The sequence below is a fragment of the Sapajus apella genome, unplaced genomic scaffold (assembly GCF_009761245.1).
Source record: "Sapajus apella isolate SASKATOON/1434 unplaced genomic scaffold, GSC_monkey_1.0 scaffold2, whole genome shotgun sequence".
Classification (NCBI taxonomy): Eukaryota; Metazoa; Chordata; class Mammalia; order Primates; family Cebidae; genus Sapajus; species Sapajus apella.
This window is the reverse complement of record NW_022436942.1, coordinates 12,666,145-12,691,092: the sequence shown is the minus strand read 5'-3', so window position 1 is coordinate 12,691,092 and position 24,948 is coordinate 12,666,145. Positions and strand designations below refer to the sequence as shown.

Sequence of the window (24,948 nt, the reverse complement as noted above, 5' to 3'; positions counted from 1 at the left end):
ATCAATGTAACAACAGGAGTCAATGATCATAAATATATATGCACCCAATATAGGAGTACCCAGATACATAAGAGAAGTTCTTAATGACTTACAAAGAGACTTGGACTCCCGCACAATAATAGCGGGAGACTTTGACACCACATTGTTAATATTCGACGGATCAACGAGATAGAAAATTAACAGGGACATCTATGATTTGAACTCAGACCTGGAACAAGTAAACTCAGTGAATATTTATAGAATTCTTCACCCCAGGTCCACAGAACGTACATTTTTCTCAGTATCACATTACACCTATTTTGAAAGTGACCACATAAATGGAAGTAAATCACTCTTCAGCATTTGCATAGCATATCACAGACTTAAATGAAATATTGGTTGGCTGTTTGTTTGTTGTTTTCCTCCCTTATTCCTTCCTGTCTCCACTGTTAAGTACAATTATCGGCATAAAAGAGGTTTTTAATACCTATTTTAGATTGCATTCCAGCCTGGGCAATAGAGCAAGACTCCTGTTCTCTCTCCCCCTTCCTCTTTCTCTTTCTTTCATTAAAAAAAAAAAAAAAAGGAGTGCTCTTCACTAAGTGATCACATGGGGTAAGAGAAGTGGATTGTATATAGGTGGTTTTTATGGGTTAGGCCTTCAAAAGGGGGATGACATGTTTACTATCCCTTGAGCAGAACTTAGTCACTTGGCTACAGCTAACTACAAAGGGAGGTTGGGGAGGATAACCTAAAAAAAAAAAGAAGTGGTTTTCGTGGTAAGCTTAATAAACTCAGTGCCAGGGATGCTGGCTCAATGAGTTAGAAGTGAATGGCTTCTCACATACCCCGTGAAGACAGGAAGGAGGGACCAGGTTCCCCCAATGAGGACTTTGTTGCTCTTATTTAACCCTAAAGCACTACAATGAAAGGGTCTTGTGCACTTACTTTATCATGGCACTGACCAGAACAGCAGACTGTCTTTATTTCTAATGCCATAGTAACTCTTGTCACTATTCTTTGTGTGTATGTGTGACAGTACTCACTCTGTCACTCAGGCTGGAGTGGTACAGTGGCATGATCTCAGTTCACTTCAGCCTCCATCTCTCAGGCTCAGGTGATCTTTCCACCTCAACCTCCTGAGTAGCTGGGACTTAACAGGCACATACCACCACACCCAGGAAAATTTGTTTTTCTCCTATTTTTTGTAGAGATGGGGTCTCACCATGTTGTCCAGACTGGTCTCAAACTCCTGGGCTGAAGTGATCTGCCATCCTCAGCCTTCCAAAGTGCTGGGATTATACGCATGGGCCATGCCTGGTGTCTCTTCACTCTTCTTGTGTTCACTTCCTCCTTCCCTGATTTTTTGTTTTAATACTTTTCTTCCTTTCCTCTTTATGAACTGTCTAATCCCACATCTATCTTCTATCTCATCATATTGGTACAAGCTAAGAGCTAAAAGGAAGAGTTGCACTTAATTCTCCTCGATATGCCCTTCCCTTCTTTTCCTTTTCACTTTCTAATCCAGCAAAGCATCTTATCTTTCACTCACTTTCACAATAAAATTTAGAAGACTGATCGGGTTTGGCCTTTCTGTCCATCATCACCTTCCTATGTAATCAATCCATATGAATGATAAACATAAGTCATAACCACCATCTTATGCATCAGCAAGCCCTTGGCAAGTAATACATTTAAAGACTTTTTTTGTTGACTAATGAAAGGAGAAGTTGCTAATCCTTTCCTGCTATAACTTAAGGAACAGAAGGAGGAAGAAATAATATAGTGCTCTTAGATGTCAATTGTCCTTTCTCCCTCCTTTGGAGTCCTTGCCCCACCAGCTCCCTCAAAAAAAAAAAAAAGAATTTACTCAAGGAGTTATTAAAGGTTTTAAAGAGGAGAGAGGAGAGGTTTACATTGCAACCCCAAAACTGACACCCTGAGAGACTGCCCCCTATGCATTTTCCCTCTGCTTTGCAGTAGTGCATCTAAGGGTCTATTTAATTCCATCAGGCCAGGCTGAGCTTCTTGGCTCCTCTCTCTATTACATCCAGCAATCTCTTCCCTCTGAACCCCATTCTTTCTCCAGGGAAGCAAAAATGAAAGCCCTGCAGGTAACAAGGCCAGTCCTACTCCAAGTATCGCCTCGAAGTATTTTCTCTAAGCATTTCATACTTTACCTAAGAATTTTCTTACCAGCTTTAAGTAGTTGACATTTTTTCAATATTGTTACAATTCCCACCTGTAAAGTTTGACAAATATATACAATTTTTTTAAGCTAGATATTTCAGGTGCTGATGGTCCCCCTTCCTTGGAAGTTAATTCCCTGAGGACAGAGACAAAAAAATTTATCTTCCTCTCCTTAATATCATTCATCCAACCTCTTAAAATCAAACAAGACTACAGGGACTCAACTTTAATAACATAAAACATTATTGCTCCTGGAGATCTGTACTGGTTTTCAAACTAAAAATAACATTTAATAAATACTATAAGAAGCACTTTCTCCAGTTTTCCAAGGACAACTATAATTGCTAGACCAGACAGTCACATTTCACAAAAACTGACCTTGTTATTTAAAAAATAGTTGGAAAAATATGCAAATAAGTTGTTGCATCTGTATAAATGGTTTACTGTGGAACTAAATGATTCCACATCAATTTAGCCATATAGAATTTGTTCAAAAACTTTAACTGGAATGTCCAGACCTTGGCCAATGGGAGTATAAAATGAGGTCACATTTATTTGTTAATATCCACTAGAAAAACATCAACTCCCCATTCGGCTTAATTGCAGGACTTCCAGGCTCTTGGCAAATTCCTCTCCTTACTATTTCTGGAAATCAGGACCCCACTCCAGTTGTCTGCTGCCTCCACCCCTCATCTACCTCCTGACCATATTCTTTGTGCATAGGCTGACCAGGGCTCTGTGGCATACCACCTTTGGCAATTCCTGGATTCAACCTTTCTCCTGCCACTGCTGCCCTCCCCTAAAAGAAGACAAAGAAGACTCCTCTTTTAATTATCTCATCACATTGCTCAGCCCAATCACAATTTTAGCAAAGACTTCTTGGAAAGTTCAGGAAAACAGAAGAGGGCATTATGGTATCAATGCCTCAAAGCTGTACTGTATGTGGTGACTCCCAGAGAACAGCACTCCAGATGCACCTCATGTCTCTTAAAATAGTGAACTTCAAACTGGGATTCTACTACCTAAGATATGGAAATATTTTTCAAAAGATATAAGAATAGAGATCACTCTAAGAAAAACGATTTTTAGCAGATCAGTTTCAGTTTCCTCAACTTCCACAGGAACTCTCCTAAGAATCTGTGAAAGTGCTTTTAGTAGGCTAAGCTTTTTCTACCTTCTCCCTTAATAACTGCCTTTTTCTCACCAAAAATAAGCTCACCTCTCCCAAATGTCCATCAACAATAGACTGGACAAAGAAAATGTGGCACAAATACACCATGGAATACTATACAGCCAAAAAAAACGATGAGTTCATGTCCTTTGTAGGGACATGGATGAATCTAGAAACCATCATTCTCAGCAAACTGATACAAGAATAGAAAATCAAACACTGCATGTTCTCACTCATAGGAGGGTGTTGAACAATGAGAATACATGGACACAGGGAGGGGAGCATCACACACTGGAGTCTGTTGAGGGGGGCCAAGGGAGGGACAGCGGGGGGGGGGGCAGGTCGGAGAGGGATAACATGGGGAGAAATGCCACATGTAGGTTATGGGGGGATGGAGGCAGCAAACCACATTGCCATGTATGTACCTATGTAGCAATCCTGTATGATCTCCACATGTACCCCAGAACCTAAAGTACAATTAAAAAATAAACTATGAGAAAACAAAAACATGTTATTGTACAATTTTTCTTTTACTCAACTCCATATTGAAAATATAATCAACAATATCATGCATATTTATATCATACTAGATGCGTCTCTTCATAGTCTAATAAAGTTTTACAATACTTACGACAAAAAAATAAAAATAGAAAAATAAACTCACCTCTCCCCCATATGTTTACTATAGTGTATTAGGAGACAATTTTCCATGGGTTTTTTCATATACTGCAGGCCTTGAGAATAAGGCATCAACTGCCCTTAGTTCTGCTCTATCTCTACAGGTTTCAGTGGGAAGATGGCTCTGCCATCATCATGGCGTCAGACTTCTAGCCTGCAGAGCTGAGAAACAATACACTTCTGTTGTTTTAAACCATCCAATTTTTGGTACTTTGTTATGGGATCTCTAGGAAACAAACACACTTACTGGCTAGAATAGGAATGTCTCTCTCTGGAGCAAAGGGAAGGCATGCTTACAAACCATTATAAAAGATTTGGGTTTCCTAAGATCAGAATTCTCACAAGCATGTGAGCAAACATCCATCTTGGCCCCTCCACATTGGCCCTGATGGAACTGAAGCTTAAGAAATGAAAAATGCAAAAATGATGTTATCCAACTCCTGCTATTACTAGAATAACTGTCTTGTGTCTTCTGTCAGCATCTGTGAAGCTATGTCAGGCTAAGTTGTTAGCTAGCAAATAGGGTAAAACTGCAAACTCTTCCCAGTTTTTAATATGGGGTATTATCCTAAGATATAAAAATATCTGTCCTACAAACAAAAGAACATTCAGACAATCAATTTCTTTAACGAAATCACTGTAAATATTATAGCTATTCATTTCATAGAAAATGTATTTTAAACTAAATGTAACTTTTTTTTTCTTTTGAGACAGAGTCTCGCTCTGTCACTCAGTCTGGAGTGCAGTGGTGTGATCTCAGCTTACTAAAACCTGTGCTTCCCAGGTTCAAGCAATTCTCCTGCCTCAGCCTCCAGAATAGCTGGGATTACAGGTGCCTGTCACCACGCTTGGCTAATCTTTTGTATTTTTAGTAGAGACTGGATTTCACCATGTTCAAGATTATGTTGGCTGGTCTTGAACTCCTGACCTCAAGTGATCCACCACCTCGGTCTCCCAAAGTGCTGGGATTACAGGCGTGAGCCACCACACCAGGCCCAATGTAACTTTTTAAGTTTAATATTTATTAAAATGTCATTTGGTCATTAAACTCTTAGAGCCTATGGTAACACAAAGAACACTTATATCTATAATATGCTGAGTAGTACTTAATAAGGTGACCAATAAGACTTTTAAGCAAAAAATAAATTCATTTTAGGATAAAATTCTTTAGAAGTAGAATGGAGTTCAGGGAGCAAAATGAATCACACAATATTTCCAACTGTTAGAAAGCATGTTAAAGTATTTTTAAAAATGGAAAGTAGTAGCTATCAAATCTCTACTGTACCAAGATTTCACTGGATACCTTTAAAAGACTAAATAACATTTTTAAATGCCAATATTTATAATGCATAATAAAATGCATCTTTTGGGGGTAAACATAATGATTTTAGATATTCTTTTTTAAAAATCCATCGGAGTATCACGGCTTTTCCAAAATTTGTAGGGGGTATAGGTTTGAAGACTATTCACTGCCTGCTGGTTACAGCCCTCTCAGCTCCTGGACACCTAGGTGGTTGGAGCCAGATCACCTTATTTCAAGCACCAACCAAGCAGATACCATGACGGTCTTGGTCAACTGCAATATCACTACCCTTAACATAGTCGATGTTAAATTAATGAATGTTGAATATTAAAAATCATTCACAACTTTCCATCTACTTCTGCTTCAGAGGCTGCTCTAACACTGGCCTCACCTGAAATGACTGACAGCAGGATGGCCCTAGCGGGTAAAGGGTGTGTCCTACATTGTCATATCTTGTCACTACAAAAGTGAAATGAGTCTAGACCTAAGCTGGATCAACCAGCTGAGTCATTATAAATCTCAGATCAAATCAGGCATTAGATTTACAAATTTAACTACATTGTAGAATTACTCCGCAGTGATTAGGACCAGCAAAAGCAGGATGCACTCTCTAGGGACAAAGTTAACAAAAGTCCCAATGATTATCTTCCTCTCCTAAATCAATGTCAAGTGCCATCCTCCATTTTCCGGCCACTCTTGCTGCATGTCTAAGCAGTCATCTTCCAGAATGCACTCCCATGTAGTCGCTTCTTGTGACGCTCTTCTGAGTGATATCATCACTTAGAACCCTAGCCCCAGATTCTGACATTAGGGAGGGACTACAGAAGGGGGACCCATTTGCATCTCTCCGTTTTCTAGCAGCGATATTTTACACATATCATATGGTTTTAAATTTGAAGTACCCTGGAAACAGACCTTGTTATCAGAAGCAGATTGAAAAAATGTGCAGACAAGTCAAAATACTTGCATTAATGAAGCTTTATGGATTTACACCATATCAAGAGAAGTCTCCAAAGGCAGAAATGCACATCAAGCCTAGTTCTTCTGACTCATTTCCTCTGGAGAAGCAGCTTAGAATAGTTCAGGCAAAAGGCCACGAAATAATTGCATTGGTAACAGGAACCTGGTAGAAAAGTAGAGAGGGAATTGCTAAATTAAACTCAACCTACAGGGCTTTCGTGGGGAGTCACATGGCATGCTTTTTCTTTCTCACTTAGGAGAAAAAAAAATCTATTTTCTTACATTTTTACTTGAAGAAAAAAAATCAGAGGCTAATTTAATGCTTTTATACACTAATTAGTGCAAATACACTAAGAGCGATCTTTTACATAAAAATAATAAATCACATAGTAAAAATACATATGAAAATATTTCAGTTTTGAGTAGCTTTTCCTGCCAAATAACCTGCCAGATACATACAGCAATGTTTGGCTGCAGCTGCCCAGAGGTCTTGTGTTCATGAAGTGAATAGGATTAATTGTGGTCACCCTATTAGTATCAACACTGACCTTTCCCCCTGTATGTATTCCTTCCTCACTACCTGAAAAAAAAGTAACTGGTTATAAAAACAATCAAAATCAATGCTTTCAGATGCTGTTTCCCAAACTGGCTCAGAGACTACTGGGATATGTCCTGGATCTTGCAGGCATGGGAAGAAAGGTAGCTAAAGCAGAATCTATGAGAAAGAAATCAGAAACTCAAGTAAGAGGATGGGGTTGGGCACAGTGGCTCAAGCCTGTAATCCCAGCACTTGGGAAGCCTAGGTGGGCAGATCACCTTAGGTCAGGAGTTCAAGACCAGCCTGGCCAACATGGAGAAACCCCGTCTCTACTAAAAATACAAAAATTATCTGGGCATGGTGGCGCGCACCTGTAATCCCAGCTACTCAGGAGGCTGAGGCAGGAGAATTGCTTGAACCTGGGAGGCAGAGGTTGTAGTGAGTGGAGATTGCGCCACTGCACTCCAGCCTGGGTGACGGAGAAACGAAAGGTAAGAGAGAATGGGAGGGAGAGAAGGAAGGAAGAGAGAGAGGAAAAGAAGAAAAGAGAAAGGGAGGAAGAGAGATAGAGCAAGAGTGAGAGAAAAAAATGTGGAGGAAAATATTCATCAGTAATTAAGAGAGAAAATTTCTTCATGAGGAAGAAATAAGGGAAAGTCATAATATTTCCAAAAAATATCTTGTGGTAAGGGAGAAAATGGCTGTTTATTTCAAATTCAGGGTCAAACCTAAGGCAGAAATCTTTATAAATTCTTTTAAAATTCCTCAGTGTCTCTGGAAGATGCTAAGGAACTAACTCAGTATGTTAAGAACAAAGAAAAAAAAGACAGAAAGAGAGAGAGAGAAAAAGAAAGAGAGAAAGAAAAGCAAAAGAATCAAGGATTTATCCATCCATTCCATATGAACTATACTTCAAGATCTAAATAGTTAGAGGTGAAGTTTCTCTTTGTGGATGTATTCTGACTAATAATAAAAGGAATAACAATTAGAATATCAACATTTTGTAACCTCTAATGATATAATCTATCTAGGCAATGCCAATTATTAGCTGCTTCCTAATAAAATCTACAACACAGCTACACAAAGAAAAGCTGAATCTGATGAATCATCTTGCTCTAACTTCTAATATAAAGGGGGGAAAAAAGATGAAAAACATGTTAAATGACAGTTCAAGGATAGCATCATAACAATCCTGACCGTAAAAACCTTGCAGAAGAAATAAACTAAACATTCCCATCAAAAGGCAGGGATTGTTGTTCCTTTTAATCTGTCTTCTCTCCTCAGTTCTGAATGTAGACACTTCAAATACCAAGATATAAATAAGTTAAAAATGACACACACACACACACACACGAGCAGTAAGCATAAAAAAGCTGGAAGGGCCAAAAAAAACATGGGGCAAAACAGACTTTGGAGTAAGCAGTAGTAGTGAATATGGGCCTAATGACAGGTCTCCAAAATACAGGAGAGAAAAACTGACAGAAATAAAGGAAGAAAATCACAAATCCACAAGCACTGTTGGAGATTTCAAAACCACCTCACTCAGTAATTGATAGAGTAACCAAAGGGGGAAAAAAAAAAGAAATCATAATATAGGAGAACTAAAATGATGCTATCAACCAACCATAAAAATTTGGGAACAAAAACCACAAACATTCTAAAATGGGAAGAGTGAGTGGGTTGGTTAGGCATTTATCTGCCTCCTCTTCTAAACCAGTTCTCTTTCAAATGTAATAACTAGGTACAGGTTTGCCACAGAATTGAAGAGAAAGAAAAGAACAAGAAAGGTGCCAAATTTAAGGAAAGAGTGGTCCATCTTTTATTTATACAGCCTTCAAATCCCAGAAAGTTTCCAAAGCCTTTTTTATACACATGATCTCATTCCATCCCAACATTATCCTTTGAAAAGGCAGCCCACACTTCCTTATCCCCATTTCACAGACAAGGAAGTTGAGCTCAGAGGCTGATTTGCCAAACAAACAAAATCGTAAATCTGCTGCTAGATCAAAAGTGTGGACATACTTTAAAGATCACCTGAGGGAATTCACTGGAAATGTAGTGGAGTACCAATTATTTTCTTTCTAGAGAGTACATTTTCTGCTGGACATAATGGCTCACACCTGTATTCCCACTTGGGAAGCTAAAGAGGGAGGATCCCTTGAGCCCAAGATTTTGAGAACAGCCTGAGCAACACAGTAGGACTCTATCTCTAAAATACTTTTCAAAATTAAGCCAGGTGTGGTCCTAAGTACTTGGGAGGCTGAGGCAAGAGGATCACTGAGCCTGAGTTCAAAGCCACAGAGAGCTATGATCATGCCACTGTACTCCAGCCTGGGAGACAGACCTTGTCGCTAAAAAAAAAAAAAAAAAAGTATTTGGACATACTTCCCCAGTATGTCCAATATCCAAAGCAATTATATTAAGAGTATTGGCTCCTTGGTTAAGAATTGGACTTTATTTTCACACACTCCCTGATGTCACACAGCCAGAGATCAGGTAGGATCCAGAGAGAACAGTTATAAACCATGTGTCCAAACAGCATCCTAAATGAAATACTCCTGAATGGAACCCTTGGCAAACTCGGTGTTGACCATACTCCCAGTTACCCATAAAAACTTACCAAGTTGTGATTTAGAAACAGATTCAAAGAAAGCAGTCTGCAGAAAATATGCAGATTTACTGTTTTAATTAGCAAAACACAGACTTTACAAATCTCATTACTGTATTTAGAGAATAAATCTTAGAGTAAAATGACTTTGTTTCTTGGCTTGAACCAAATGATGTGTTTTTTTTTAATAATTAGAAAACTTTATTGAAGAGCTTAAGAAATAATTTAAGTATCAATATTGAATCTTCAAAAACTCCTCCAGTACAGTCTATGACAGCTGCACAGTAATTTGCAAATTTATGTTGTCTTCGATTTTCTTAATATTCACATCTGCCTTCTGTTCTTTGAAATTCTTTTTGTGTTGTTTTAAAATAAATATATCATTCAAATATGTTCTAGGTGAGGACTGGTTATTTAAACAGCATATATATGTTTTACTTATATCCCTCTCAGTGTTCCACTGAAGCATATATTCTTTTAGGTATTTGGGGGACTGTGTCATTAAGGCTAACGGTGGTGGAATCTAAGAGGAAAAAAATACATGCATACCAAGGAATAATTTTCAGTTTCTTGGCAAAACACAAAAGAAAGGAAAAGTGATTTGACTTTTTAGCTCCAATTGCTTTCAATTTCTTAGGTAAGGTCAATGTTGTAAAATCTGCTGAGTTTTTTTATAGAACCTGAGTGAATAAAATGCAGAGGTAAATCACTACTTTCTATTTAAAGCAAACTGGCTTTTTACAAAGCTTATGGCCATTTTTAAAGAAAAAGAAAGGAGGCCAGGTGCGGTGGCACATGCTTATAATCCCAGTGCTTTGGGAGGCCAAGGCAGGTGGATCATGTAAGTCCAGGAATTTGAGACCAGCCTCAGCAACATAGTGACACCCAGGTGTGATGGCTTATGTTTGTAGTCCTAGCTACTCAGGAGGCTGATGTGGGAGGATCACTTGAGCCTCGGAGGTTGAGGCTACAGTGATTCGGGATTGTGCTTCTGTACTCTAGCATGGACAAAGAACAAGACCCTGTGTTGACAAGAAAAGTAAAAAGAAAACCACATTCTCCCCAGAAAATAGGAAATAGGCCAACAGTTTCTTGGGTTTGTTTGTTTTTTTTGTTTGTTTTTTTGTTTTTTTGTTTTTTTTTTTGAGACAGAGACTTGCTCTTTTACTCAGGCTAGAGTGCAGTTGCATGATCTTGGGTCACGGCAACTTCTGCCTCCTGGATTCAAGTGATTCTTCTGCCTCAGCCTCCTGAGTAACTGAGATTACAGGCGCCTGCCACCACACCTGGCTAATTTTTGTATTTTTAGTAGAGACAGGGTTTTACCATGTTAGCCAGACTGATCTCAAACTCTTGACCTCAAGTGATCCACACATCTCAGCCTCCCAAAGTGCTGGGATTACAGGTGTGAGCCACCACGCCCAGCTAGTTCTTCTTTCTTCTGCCAGGCAGTCCAGACAAGGTGGGCAGGCTTCCTACATGGACTCCGAGGGGCTCTCTGGTCTCTGCCGATGGGGCTGGCATGCTAGCTGTGGACACCCAGTAAAACGGTGGCTCCATACAATCATGAGAAACAAGACGGATGTGACCATTACATTTCACACAAAGTCTGAAGGAGCCATCAAACAGTAACAGTTCAATTACTCTTTGTGGCTTCTTTTTATTTTGAATCAATAACCTAGAAGTGAAGGTCTTCACAGCCCATTATGCCTTCACTGATCCACCTACTTCCCATGAACACCTGCTGAATGAAAGGGATAAGGCAGCATGTGCTAAGATGCAGTGCTGCTTCTAAACATAATTCATGGGGGGGGGGGGGCAGGCATGAAACCCAGAAGTGCTTAAATACTCAACTATGAAGAAGTCTTTCAAGCACACAATTGATTTTTAGCAAGCATAGGGTATGAAGACCTTCATTTTGATTTTATAAAAGTAGGCTATGTTGCATGAGTCTCTAAAAGTGGCTGAAAACCCGACTGCATGCTTTTAAGCCTAAAAATAACCAAGGAGTAGAGCCAAACATGTACATTTCAGCAGAAAAGTGATAAACAGAAAGCCAAGCAGATAATATGCTGAAGAAAGAAGAAAGCCCACATGATGGCTTATGCTGACTTTAAAACAGAGTCAAACATTCAAGAAGTGAAAACAAATGCAGTTAGGTGTGTATATCACCCCAAAAGAACCCATGGCTATTAAAGTTGTCAGAAGGATCTTCTGAACTGTTGAAGCCTGATGTTATGCTACCAATCTGATTCACCTTCAGTTTCAATAACTGATAGAAATTTCTTACCAAGACCCTAATTTTTGCATCAACAATGTTAATTTATATATCAGAATCATAAAACTACTAATTCCATGTTCATTTGCTAACTTATGAGATAGAAAACATAAAGTCCTTAATTCTAAAAAGACTATTTAATATCTTATCCCTATCACTCTTCCAGGAAGGAGGGAAAAAAAATTTTTTTGGAATTTCGGTAGAACATAATGTTTAGAACAACAGAAAACATATGTGAAAACACTCAAAGCTCAATAAATATTCAATCTACAAGAAATACAGAAAAATAGGGGAAAATACTGAAACTACTTTGCTGTGCCATGGAGACACATGGTAGCCCAGGACCACTTCCTAGATGACTCTTTGGATACTTAATTCAATTGGCCTTAATTGCTTATAAAGTGTGCAACACAGGTAGGGGGAATCTGTTCTTAATTTAGTTCTGAAAGAGGCATGAGTGGATGTAAACGCTAATCACAGACCACTGTAGATCATTAGGGCAATTAAGCAACAGTTTCTGGTCTTGAAACCCTTCCACACAAATCACCTGCTAACCTTTGGATCCAGGTTTCAGACTTGCGAACACTTTGGGGTTCTTAAGGGCAAGTGAGAGCTCATTGAGGAAGGAAATAAAGTGGGAGTCTCTTTCAGATTTCTTTGACTCAAAAATGATGACAATGGTAAAGTGAGGTTCCGGGCGGGTTAGAAAGTAGGTGCTCTGCACTTTGTCATCATAGAAGTGGACCACTTTCTCCAAGCTGTTCAGATCAGATGTGCGGTCCGTCATGATCATGATGACATTGGGCCAGTGCATGACTGGCCTGTCGCTGGGCAGAGACACTACGGCTGGATACTGGTCCACACCCTTGGGAGCCTCTCTGTAGGAATGGGGGTGGTGATAGCCATGACCCTGAAAACTCTCAGAACCCCTGTTGTCAAAAATTAAGGACACATTGGCAGCATCATATTTCCTGATGAAGCTGGAAATCTTTCCAAAAAAGTCTGGGTTAGCTTTTGCTGTCAACGTTTTCATTTCTGAAGCAGTCGTTTGTCGGCTCAGAGCCTCATGAAAGTAAAAGCTAAACTTGGCAAGAAGCATGTTTTTGAGTTTCATCAGCCAAAGGAAAAGGTGCGGGGGCTGCACGGCCTTCTGAGACTGCCCTCCAAACAGATGTTTCTTTGTCTCCCGCTGTTTCTCAAAGATCTGGCCCCAGGTCTGCAGCTTGGTGTGCGCACTGTGTAAGTTAACCAGAGATGGGAGGAACTTCCACTCTGAGACCTGGGCCTGGGCTTTCAGGAGATGACACAGGACGTCAACTTCCAGCTGGAAACTGCTTTCCAAAGGACTGAGGATTGGGTGGTGAAATCTAAAGAGGGGAGGGAAATTAATAGAGATAAGTGGAAATGGTACTCCACTTGCCATACTGACATTTTTCTAACCGCAGAGCAACAATATGGCCAAACAAATAATACTATGTTTGAGGACAGGGAAAGAAAAAATGTTGATTTATTTGGCAGTTCTGATATAATTTCACCATTTCAAAATTTTATCAACATCATATTCTCCTGTGGAAATGGCCTGAGAGTAGTGGCCACTTTCTTCTCAACAGAATTACTGAATTAGCTACCATTCATTTTATTATTATTATTTATTTGAGCCTGGGTCTTGCTCTGTCACCCAGGCTGGAGTGCAGTTGTGCAATCATGGCTCACTGCAGCTCAGCTCCTGGGCTCAAGTGAGCCTCTCACCTCAGCATCCCAAGCAGCTGAGAATACAGGCACACACTCCATTTTCTGTAGAGACAAGGTCTCCTTATGTTGCCCAGGCTGGTTTCAAACTCTAAGTGATCTTCCCGCCTTGGCCTCCCAAAGTGCTGGGTTACAGGTGTGAGCCACCACGCCAGGCCTAAATTAGCTATAATTCTTTCTGAGCATATTTTAGTTATTCTGGGAATTGTATGACTAACACAGTCATTGAAACAAGGCATGCTCTTTTCAGAGTGTGGTACTAAAGAGGCAGAGGTAAAACAAAAAAAGTCACTAAAACATCTGTTGAATGTGTAGATGACATATATAAACTAATGTTCAGAGTAATGGCATGAGGCGTTAAACCTATCTTGCAGATGAGAACACATACTGTAAACTTATATGTAAAACACTGTAGATAAAATAAATGTTTATTGAAGAAATACAGCACTTATCAGACAGCCCTTATTCAATCCTGGTTCCCAATTTCCCTTCATATTTAATTATGGTTAAAAACAAAATGGTGTCCAGCCTGGCCAACACGGTGAAAGCCCATCTTTACTAAAAACACAAAAATTACCCAAGCATGGTAGCACCTGTAATCCCAGCTACCCGGGAGGCTGAGGCATGAGAATCGCTTGAACCTGGGAGGCAAGGTTACAGTGAGCTGTGCACCACTGCACTCCAGCCTGGGCGAAAGAGCAAGACTCTGTCTCAAACAAACAAATAAACATATGGTGGCCAAGTAAGAAACAGCTAATACTTCAATCACTTTCCATTTAACTTAGGATAAAACCCCAAATCCATAAAAAGGCCTAGAGGGCATTGAATGCTGTAGTTCCTTCCCAGTTTGAGCCAATTCCCATTCTTCTCACTTTCTCCAGATATTCAATAAATAACTGAAAATGCAATTACACTACAAGGAGTTCGAGACAGTAGTGCAGTTTTACTTCCACTTGTCCTAGACAAAATGTATAAAAGTTTTTGACACTTGTAACAGTGGCTCATTCCAGCATTTTGGAAGGTGGAGGCGAGTGGACTGCTTGAGCCCAGGAGTTCATGAGACCAGCCTGGGAAACATGGCAAAATCCTATTCTCTACAAAACATTCAAAAATTAGTCAAGTATGGTGGCGTGTACCTGTGGCCCCAGCTACTCAACTCAGAGGGCTGAGGTGGGAAGATCAACTGAGCAAGGTTGAGGATAGTGAGCTGTGATCGCACTGCTGCGCTTGACAGAGTGAGACCTTGTCTTCAAAAAAAAAGGTTTCTGACTGATCTATAAGTAAAAAATACACTTCATGTTGTGACCAAGTACCTATATATAGAAATATTATTTTACTTCAATATTTACTGACTATATACAATGTACTCTTGATATTTTCTAATATATATTAAATATATATTTAATATATTTTCTACTATATATATTAAATCAAATTACTACTTACTAAATTAACTTTCTAGCCCATGGATTACTACCTGCTGTTGGTAAAACACTATTCTACTTCACGTGTAATAGCAATATTTAGAGGGAAAAGAACATGATGTGGAACAATCCTCTCTTCCAGACATGGGAAAAAAAGTGCAGAGGCCCTAGACAAGTGAGAGCATGACCCATTTTCATCAATCCTGTACTCCTTCCTGATTCTTCAGGTCTCCTCATCAGAGTCACTAGAAAAGCTTTCTCTGTCCACTCCCAGAGGAGGTCAGGTTCCCCAGTTACATCCTCTCATTTACTAATACCTCCCTCCCACTTTAGTAGCCTGACCATATAATTTCTCAGGGAAACTGAAACATACGGCCACCTCAGCTTTAAGCTCCTCCCCAAGTGGAAGTCACAGCTGCCTCCTCTATTGGCTCCTTTGTCTCTAGAACATTATGACTCAAGTAAAAATTTAGTCAATGTGGTGACCAACTATGTAAAGATCTGAATCCAAGTCTCTGCCTCATTGGTTCTGCCTGCGGTTATGAGGTGAAATAAGTTCTATAATGATGGAATAGAATGGCTAAGGACAGTCCTTCCTGTACAGACCACATAGAGCTTTCTTGCTCAGTTTCTCTTCTGTGAAACAAACAGTGTCTCCCAGGCCTGGTACATGCTCCTTCTCCAGAAGCCTACATCAAGCCCTTACAGTCTTCTTAAAGATTCACAGTACCTGCAGAGGCTGCAGAAATGACCTCAGCAAGTGATCCCACTGTAAAGGCAGGGGAAGCACTTGTATTTATTGAGCATATCATATGTTCCAGGCACTATGGTAGATGATCTACAGGCCTGAGTGCATTTGATCACTTAATTGTTAATGAGATGAACGCTTCTCACACAGCTCTGATTTGACTACTGGTGAAAAGGAAAATGCTGGTTATCAATTAAACAATTAGGAAAATAAAAAATCATCTCAAGTCTATCTAGGTTTTAAAAATATATATATACTTAATACTTAAAAGGATTATGGTTAAGAGTCCATACTAAGTTGGACATTATAAGACAGAAATGGATTACCATGTGAAATGTCATTATTCATGTGAAAAACACACATTGTTTTTCATCTATTATCTGCATTTTACATCAACATCCTTCTAGCTGAGGAAACTAAAACACTGGTGAGATTAAGTCTAATAATATATATAATCCATGGAATACTATGCAGCCAATAAAAAGGAACAAGATCATGTCCTTTGCAGGGACATCGATGAAGTTGGAAGCCATTATCCTCAGCAAACTAATGTAGGAACAGAAAATTAAACACTGCATGTTCTCACTTATAAGTGGGAGCTGAACAATGAGAACATACGGACACAGGGAGGGGAACAACACATACTGGGGCCTGTTGGGGGAGGGTGGTGTAGGGGAGAGCATTAGGGAAAAGAGTTAATGCATGCTGGGCTTAATACCTAGGTTATGGGTTAATAGGTGCAGCAAACCACCATGGCACACGTTTACCTATGTAACAAACCTACACATCCTGCACATGTACCCTAGAATTTTTAAAAATTGAATTAAAAAAATACATATATAAATACACAAAAAAATCAGAAAGATAAACCAGATCTCAAATCTTCTAGCTCATGTGCTAAATTTAGACTTTTCAAACATTACATATTTTGGAATGAACACTAACAAAGTGCAGGCTGGGAGCAGCGGCTCGCACCTGTAATCTTAGCACTTTGGCCAAGACAGGAGGATCATTTGGAGCCCACGAGTTCAAGAGCAGCCTGGGCAATACGGTGAGACTCCTGTTTCTACAAATACTTAAAAAAAAATAACCAGGCCTGGTGGGGTGTGCCTGTAGTCCTAGATACTTGGGAGGCTGAAGTGGGAGGATTGCTTGAGCCTAGAAGGTTGAGGCTGTAGTTAGCCATGATCACACCACTGCACTCCAGTATGGACAGCAGAGTAAGACCCTGTCTAAAACAAACAAACAAAAAACTCACTTCAGCAGCACATATACTTAAATTGGAATGGTACAGTGAAGATTAGCATGTCCCCTATACAAGGCTAACACTTTTTTTATATATTTAAAAAAAAGTTTTAAATGCACACATGCAAAATCCCATTATAGAATAAGGCTCAAAACCCTTGAATTATAAGAAAGGCTCCTACCACCTTAGCCTTTAGGCCCCTTGACACTTATAAGCATTAAATATCACAATCTTCCATAATCAGGGCTATTAGGAAAATTTGCCTAACAACTGTGAACACAGTAAGACTGTTAATCACAGGATTAACGACATGAAATTAGAGAAAATTCTAGTACAAATAACACTATTGTTATCCTTCTACTGCTTTCAGTTGGAAATCATCATTTATATCCAATGCTTAAGAGGACAAAAATTTCCTGTACAAACCTTCCAAATAAGCTCTTCCATAACATACACTAAAAGTGCTTAAATGCTCAACATTTATTAAAGATATGTGAATGCTGAAGCTATTTTTCATCCTCAAGAAGAGCTAAAAATTCATGTTAATGTTAGTCTGCCAAGACTTAGAGATTAGCATTATGATGTATCATTTCCCTATTCCCACTCTGCCATGTGCCTCATAGCTATTCACAACTCATATTATAGGAGGCTCTGTTAAATGGTTGTAATCCAAAAATATCCACCTAAGCTACGGCAGCAAGCTTGAAAGAGTCTGAATAGTCTTAATACAGAATAAATTAACAACTATTTGCAGAGAACATCTGCTCTAAGGAAAGGAAGAAAGGAAGGAAGGAAGGAAGGAAGGAAGGAAGGAAGGGAAGGAAGGAAGGAAGAAAGGAAGAAATTCTCCTTAGAATAGAGGAAAGTACAAAATGAATAGATTTATGCAATATTCTAATGAAATACAAAATTCCATTTTAGAAATACTGCCTTTCTCCTTTGCAAATCTGTACCATGGAGTTCTTTCCAAAAAGTATATATTCTTATTTGTTTATTTATTTATTTATAGGCAGGGTCTCACTGCACAGCTCACTGCAGACTCAACCTTCTAGGTTCAAGGGATCCTCCTACCTCAGCCTCCTTAGCAGCTGGCACTACAGGCACAAACCACCAAACCCAGCTAATTTTTTAATTTTTTGTAGACATAGGGTCTTGCTCTGTTGCCCAGGGTGGTCTTGAACTCCTAGCCTCAAGCAATCCTCTTGCTTTAGCCCCCCAAAGTTCTGGGGTTACAGGTGTAAGCCACCACACCTGGTCAAAATGATACTTTTTTTTTTTTTAACATGTGTAGAACGTGCAGGGTTGTTACATAGGCATATGTGTGCCATGGTGGTTTGCTGCACCCAAAATGATAAATTTTATGTTACACATATTTTATCATGACAAAACAAAATCTGTAACATCTTATCATTTAAAACAACTTGTTTACTAATTCTTAAATATCAATACATTGAGGATATAAAAAATTAGTCAGAGATTTGCCCTACTGGACCTTCCATGGCAGAAGGAGGTATTTATAATGAATACAAAGTAGAAAATAATACATTTATTACACATAAAATAAGATTTCAGAAGAAGGAACAATTCCTTTTGGTCAAAAGATTGTGGAAGCCACAGAGGAGATGGCATTTGAATTGAGCCATGATGCTTAAAATAGCTAAGAGGTGGAAGCAACTCAAACGTCCATTGACAAATGAATGGATAAAGAAAACGTGGTATGTATACACAAATGGAGTATTAGCCTAAAAAAAGAAGGAAATCCTGTCACATGCTACAACATGGGTGAACCTCAAGGATATTATGGTAACTGAAATAAGCCAGTCACAAAAAGATAAATACTGTATGATTCTCCTTCTATTTGGTATCTAAAGCAGTCAAACTTATGGAAACAGAAAACAGAACAGTGGTTGCCCAGGGATGTCAGAGGGGAAAATACTGCTCAAGAAGTACAAGGTTTCAGTGTCTCAAGATGAAAACATTCTAAAGGTCTACTACAAAAGACTGTGAATATACTTAACACTACTGAACTGGATACATTAAAAAGGTTAAAATGGTAAATTTGCTGGGGACAGTGGCTCATGCCTGTAATCCCAGCACTTAGGGAGGCTGAGGGGGGCAGGTCATTTGAGCTCATGAGTTCAAGACCAGCCTGGGCATCATTGCGAAACCCCATCTCTACAAAAATACAAAAATTAGCTAGGCATGGTGATGTACATCTGTAGTCCCAGCTACTCAGGAGGCTGAGGCATGAGAATCGCTTGAGCCCTGGAGGTGGAGATGGCAGTGAGCTAAGATTAGGCCACTGCACTCCAGACTAGGCAATAGAGTCAAACCTGTCTCAAAAAAAAAAAAAATGGTAAATTTGACATTATGTGTCATTTTTTTAACCAAAATTAAAAAGCAGGGGGAAAGAGTAGGCAGGATTTTGCCATGTGAAGATGGAGGCTTGATTTTCCAGCCCCAATTTTCTCCCATCCATGATTCCTCAACCTTTGTTGTGTAACTTTGCAGTTCCTTTTCTACCCATGGAATATAGACTGGATGAAGTAACTTGCTTTAGCCAGAGATGCTAACAGAGCGGATGCAAGCAAAGGCTTAAAATGAGTTTAGTTGGGTCATACTTTTGCACTTTGAACATTGCTACTAGGTAGCAACTTCCCCTCTAACTGTGGGCTCAGAATGAACGCATATGGAACAGACCTAAGCCCAAAGCTCACAGTTAAAAGTCAGCCCCAGTGAGACCAATAGTGTTAAGCAGAGCTACTCACGAACCCTGCTCAGGTCAGCCAACATCCACAAGTATAAATTTGGAGGTCTGTTATGCAGATTTATTGTAGCAAATAGCAAACTGATACATGATAGACCAATAAAAGGACATTCTACGCATAAAAATAACAGAAGCCAAAGCAGACAGGTAGGAAATGGCAAATCCTTATGGGGAACATATTTAATATTAGACTATGGGGCTGTTTTTGGACTTCTGGTTAAAATCCTCAATGATTTCTCTTTGAAGTTTCTTTCTTTCTTTTTGAGATGGAGTCTGCCACCCAGGCTGGAGTGCAGTGGCGTGATCTCAGCTCATTGCAGCCTCCACCTCCCAGGTTCAAGTGATCCTCCTGCCTCAGCCTCCCAAGTAGTTGGGATTATAGGCACACGCCACCACACTTGACTAATTTTTGTATTTTTAGCAGAGACAGGGTTTCGCCATGTTGGCCAGTCTGGTTTCAAACTCCTGACTGACCTCAAGTGATCCGCTCACCTTGGCCTCCCAAAGTGCTGGGAATACACATATGAGCCACCACACCCAGCCCTTTGAAGTTTCTTTCTTTATACTAAAACTTTGGCGGCAATGTGGAGCATTTGATGGGAGGTAGCAGATGAATCTGAAAAGATAGGCTGAGGCAATATCATGGAAGATCTTCTTGAGTCTTCACTATTAAGATCTAAGCATGTCAAATGCCTAGGAGAGAGTGCATTCCACAGAAATTGTGCTACTATCAGTTTTGCTTATGAAATTTTAACTAGGCAATAATTAATCTTGTTGAACTATACACATGCAATTAACAAAATGTCTTAACAGCCTTATCATCAAAAATCTTTTTTTGATGAAAAGTGGGTATAAAAACTAAATAAACCATAGTTCTGACTTATGTGAAAATTTTCTGAATTAAAGCATTCAGATAAACTGTGATTCCTAAAATGCAAACAGAAATATATGTAGATCAACTTTTAATGTTCTTTAAATTCTAGCTATAAAATTATTAGTAAAGAATTAAAATCACAAAATGGTTTACTATTGCCATACCATAGAGATTTTTTTAATGGTCTACAATGCATAAGTGATGGCTCTCTTCTTTCTTTAAAAGTATTATTTCTGGCCGGGTGCGGTGGCTCACGCCTGTAATCCCAGCACTTTGGGAGGCCGAGGCGGGTGGATCACGAGGTCAAGAGATTGAGACCATCCTGGTCAACATGGTGAAACCCCGTCTCTACTAAAAATACAAAACATTAGCTGGGCATGGTGGCGTGTGCCTGTAATCCCAGCTACTCAGGAGGCTGAGGCAGGAGAATTGCCTGAACCCAGGAGGCGGAGGTTGCGGTGAGCCGAGATTGCGCCATTGCACTCCAGCCTGGGTAACAAGAGCAAAACTCCGTCTCAAAAAAAAAAAAAAAGTATTATTTCTTAATATTATAGTCTTGATTTAGGAGAGTAAATATTAATTTGCACTTACAACCTGTCTTCCAAATTTGTTTTAACCATGAAACAGAAAAATTGGCCATTATTTTCCTTTATACCCACAAAATAATAAATAAATGTGTAAAAAATTCTACAGAATCAGAAAATGTTCCATTGGTGCTTCTTTGGAAAACAAAACCCAAGTTCTACTGCTCCTCAAAAGTACTCAAGGAATAGGAGATACTCTGACCCTATACACACTAAGTTCATGTTTCTTCTGCTAAATGGCACACAATTAAATTTATGTAATAATTATATTATTAATATAGTTCAATTTGTTAATAATTCTATTTGAAATGCAGAATCACAGATGACTGTGATTCCTAAACGAGAACTTACATATGCTTAATAATGTTACAAACTGGCCGGGCACAGTGGCTCACACCTATAATCCCAGCACTTTGGGAGACTGAGGCAGGTGGATCACCTGAGGTCAGGAGTTTGAGACCAACCTGGACAACATGGTGAAACCCTGTCTCTACTAAAAATACAAAAATTAGCTGGGCATGGTGGCAGGCAGTAATCCCAGCTACTCAGGAGGCTAAGGCAGGAGAATCGCTTGAACCTGGGAGGCAGAGACTGCATGAGCCGAGATTGCACCATTGCACTCCAGCCTGGGCAACAAGTGCAAAAGTCTATCTCAAAAAAAAAAAAAGGTTATAAATTTACCCAAAAAAGAAGCATTTAACACCATTCTACTGTGAACACAACTGGCTTCCAGAAGAAGAAAAACAAAATATACTTTCCATTCATCTGTGAAAGCAGACTAGACATTGCAATCACTTACATAGGATCTACACATCAAATCAAGGCCAGAGGTTTCAATTCCATGCTATTCATCATGCTTATTAATTTTTTAACACAAAGGCATTTCAGCATTTGAAACATAGTACTATTCACAAAATTTGTTATAAGAGTTCTGACATGGATCAGCTACATTGGGGCAAATAAACATTCCCTGAAAGATAAATGGATCCTTTGGGAAGAGGATTAATTTTTTCAACACAGCAGAATACTAAAATATGAATTATTTCTCCAGAACACTGAAACCATAAAAGAGAAATGTTTGGCATAGCACAGATGTCAAATCAAAAAGTCTATAGAAAAAAGCATGTTAACCTAGCAAAGGGCAAAAAATCATGTTAGTTTATACATAAAGGAATCCCACTTCCCAAAGAAAATCATTATAGTGAAGTTCAACTTTTCAGAATTCCTTAACGAATTTATGTTGTTCAAATTAACCCAAAGCCTCTAATTTAGATCATTTTCAGACTAGGATGTGTCTATGATCATTCTATTCTCTATTAATTAGAGAAAGGTAGCATGGGTGGAAAATGGAAATGGTAGGTGAAAAAAGACATCTCTTGTCCATACTGTAATCCAGTTCCATCTGACTCCATCAATATTCACTGAGGATGAGGGTTACAAGTAAGAACTGCCCTAAGAGCTTTTGAAAATTAAATCTGCAGGGAAAGGGAGGGACTCCTACGGATCTGGGAAGTGGAGTTTTCAAAGAAGGTTTAAAGATGATGGGGCCAGGCTGCGTGGCTTACACCTGTAATCCCAGCACTTTGGGAGGCCAACGCAGGAGGATAGATTGCACGTGGGAGTTCAAGACCAGCCTGGGCAATATAGCAAGACCCTGTCTCTGCAAAAAATAAAATAATTATCCAGGGGTGGTGACATGCTCCTGTAGTCCTAGCCACTTGGCAGGCAGAAGTGGGAGGATCACTTCAGCCCTGGCAGTTGAGGGTGCAGTGAGCTGAGATAGTGCCACTGAACTCTAGCCTGGGTGACAGAATGAGATCTCATCTCAAATATAAGATAATAGGGATAAATCTAATAAAATGAAACCACTTAGTATCAATCATTCATAGGAGACACACACATACACACACACATCCATAAGGTTCAATACCTGTTCTATCCTGGAGTTGACATCTTTCTCTTAGTTACCCAATTTTTTTGGTGCTGACCATGTATCATTATCACAGGGAACTTTGAAAACAGAGGTTTCTGGGCACATAATCCAGAACCACTAAATTTTACCCTCTTAGGGAAGAGGAAAAAGGGTCCAGGGATGGGTATTTTCTTAAGCTTCCCAGAGAGTTCAGCAAATCACTTTTACATTAGCATTTGGGAATCACTATATGAGATCTCTTCCCCTTAGGAATCACATCCACAACTGTACTTCAGTTGTGGGGTTTCAAAAAACTATTTTATTAAAAGAAAAATACTAATCAGATTGGAGGAAAAAAAAGAGAATATTTCCCAAAATATAAAAGTTTTAAGTGTCTAAAAAAAGTAAGTGTATATATTTATATGCATAGCCTATTTCTCAGGAATGACAGCAAGAACTTGCTAACTTTAGGCCGGGCGCAGTGGCTCACACCTGTAATCCCAACACTTTGGAAGCCTGAGGTAGGCGAATCATTTGAGGTCTGGAGTTCAAGACCAGTATGACCAATATGGTGAAACACCATTTCTACTAAAAATACAAAAAAAATTAGCCAGCATGGTGACACATGCCTATAATCTCAGCTAATCAGGAGGCTGAGGCAGGAGAACTGCCTGAACCCAGGAGGCGGAGGTTGCACTGAGTCAAGATCGTGCCACTGCACTCCAGCCTGGGCAACACAGCAAGACTCTGTCTTAAAAAAAAGAACCTACTAACTCTAGTTGCCTATTAAAGAGGGAAACTAAGTGGCTAAGGGGAAGGAAGAGGACTTTCCATTGTATTATACTTTATAAATGTTGAGCCATGTGAACATATTATATATCAATAATAAACAAAAAGAGAATTTAGAATATAAAAATCAAAGAGACACAATAATAAAAAATAACAAGCAACTATAAAGAACATTTTGGGGACAAGTGGGGAAATCCAAATATGGACTATGTATTATACAATGGTAGAAAATCAGTGTTAAATTTCCTAAGTGTAAAAACTGGGTTTTTTCATTCAAAACTGTGTTATGATTATGTATGGTTCTTAGAAGACAAAATCTGAGTATGTAGGAGGAAAGTGTCATGATGATTGCATTTTACTTCCAAATAACTCAGGGAAGAACGATCATATACAGAAAGAGATGAGGCATATGTGGCAAAATGTTAACAATTTGTGAACACAGGTGAAGGATATTTGTAAGTTCAGTGTACAATTTTTTTTTAGTAACAGCTTTACTGGTATTTACTTCATGTACCATCCTTTTAAAGGGAACAATTCAATGGTTTTAATATATTTGCACAATTGCACAACCACCACTTTTAGAAAAGTCTCATGGTCCCCAAAAAAACAATCTCATGCCCACCAGCAATCACTCCTCCTTCTCCTCCAACCCCTGGCAACCATTTTCTGTAACTATGAATTTGTTATCTACTATTTGTGTTTATGACTTTGCCTATTCTGGATATTTCACATAATGGAAATTACGTGATTTCCATGTGGTCTTTTATGACTAGCTTCTTTCACTTAGCATAATGTTCTCAAGGTTCATCCATGTTGTTGCATGTGTCAGTACTTCGTTCCTTTTTATTGCTGAATAATATTCCATGTATGGCTATACCACATTTATTTATCCATTCATCCATTGGTCAAATTTGGGTTGTTTCTGCCCTTTGGCTATTATAAATAATGCTGCTATGAACATTCATGTCAACGTTTTTGTGTGCAGACCTACGTTTTCATTTTTCTTGGATATATGTCTAGGAGTAGAACTGCTGATCAATGGTAACTATGTTCATTATATTATCCTTGTAACTTTTTACAGCATTAAAAATTTCAAAATCAAAAATTAAAGAAACACTTTTATAAAGAAAGAATAGGCTGGACACAGTAG

General features: G+C 39.0%; 1 protein-coding gene and 1 non-coding gene across 4 annotated transcripts in view; one reads left to right on the top strand and one right to left on the bottom strand.

Moving 5' to 3' along the window:
- Positions 1 to 6,285: 6,285 nt before the first annotated feature.
- CUNH12orf66 (chromosome unknown C12orf66 homolog) overlaps positions 6,286 to 24,948 on the bottom strand; it is a 47,521-nt gene continuing 28,858 nt past the window's right edge. For 2 of the 3 annotated variants that reach the window (XM_032288576.1, XM_032288581.1), the window contains one exon: positions 9,489 to 13,072. In XM_032288576.1, the coding sequence (XP_032144467.1) occupies positions 12,256 to 13,072 (817 nt within the window). In that variant the 3' untranslated portion in view covers positions 9,489 to 12,255. Of the gene's footprint in view, positions 6,445 to 9,488; positions 13,073 to 24,948 lie in introns of those variants that run through there. The other variant, XM_032288588.1, reaches the window with a different exon arrangement.
- Positions 16,881 to 16,983, top strand: LOC116527854. Its single transcript, XR_004258763.1, has one exon. It is a non-coding gene; the product is annotated as a U6 spliceosomal RNA (small nuclear RNA).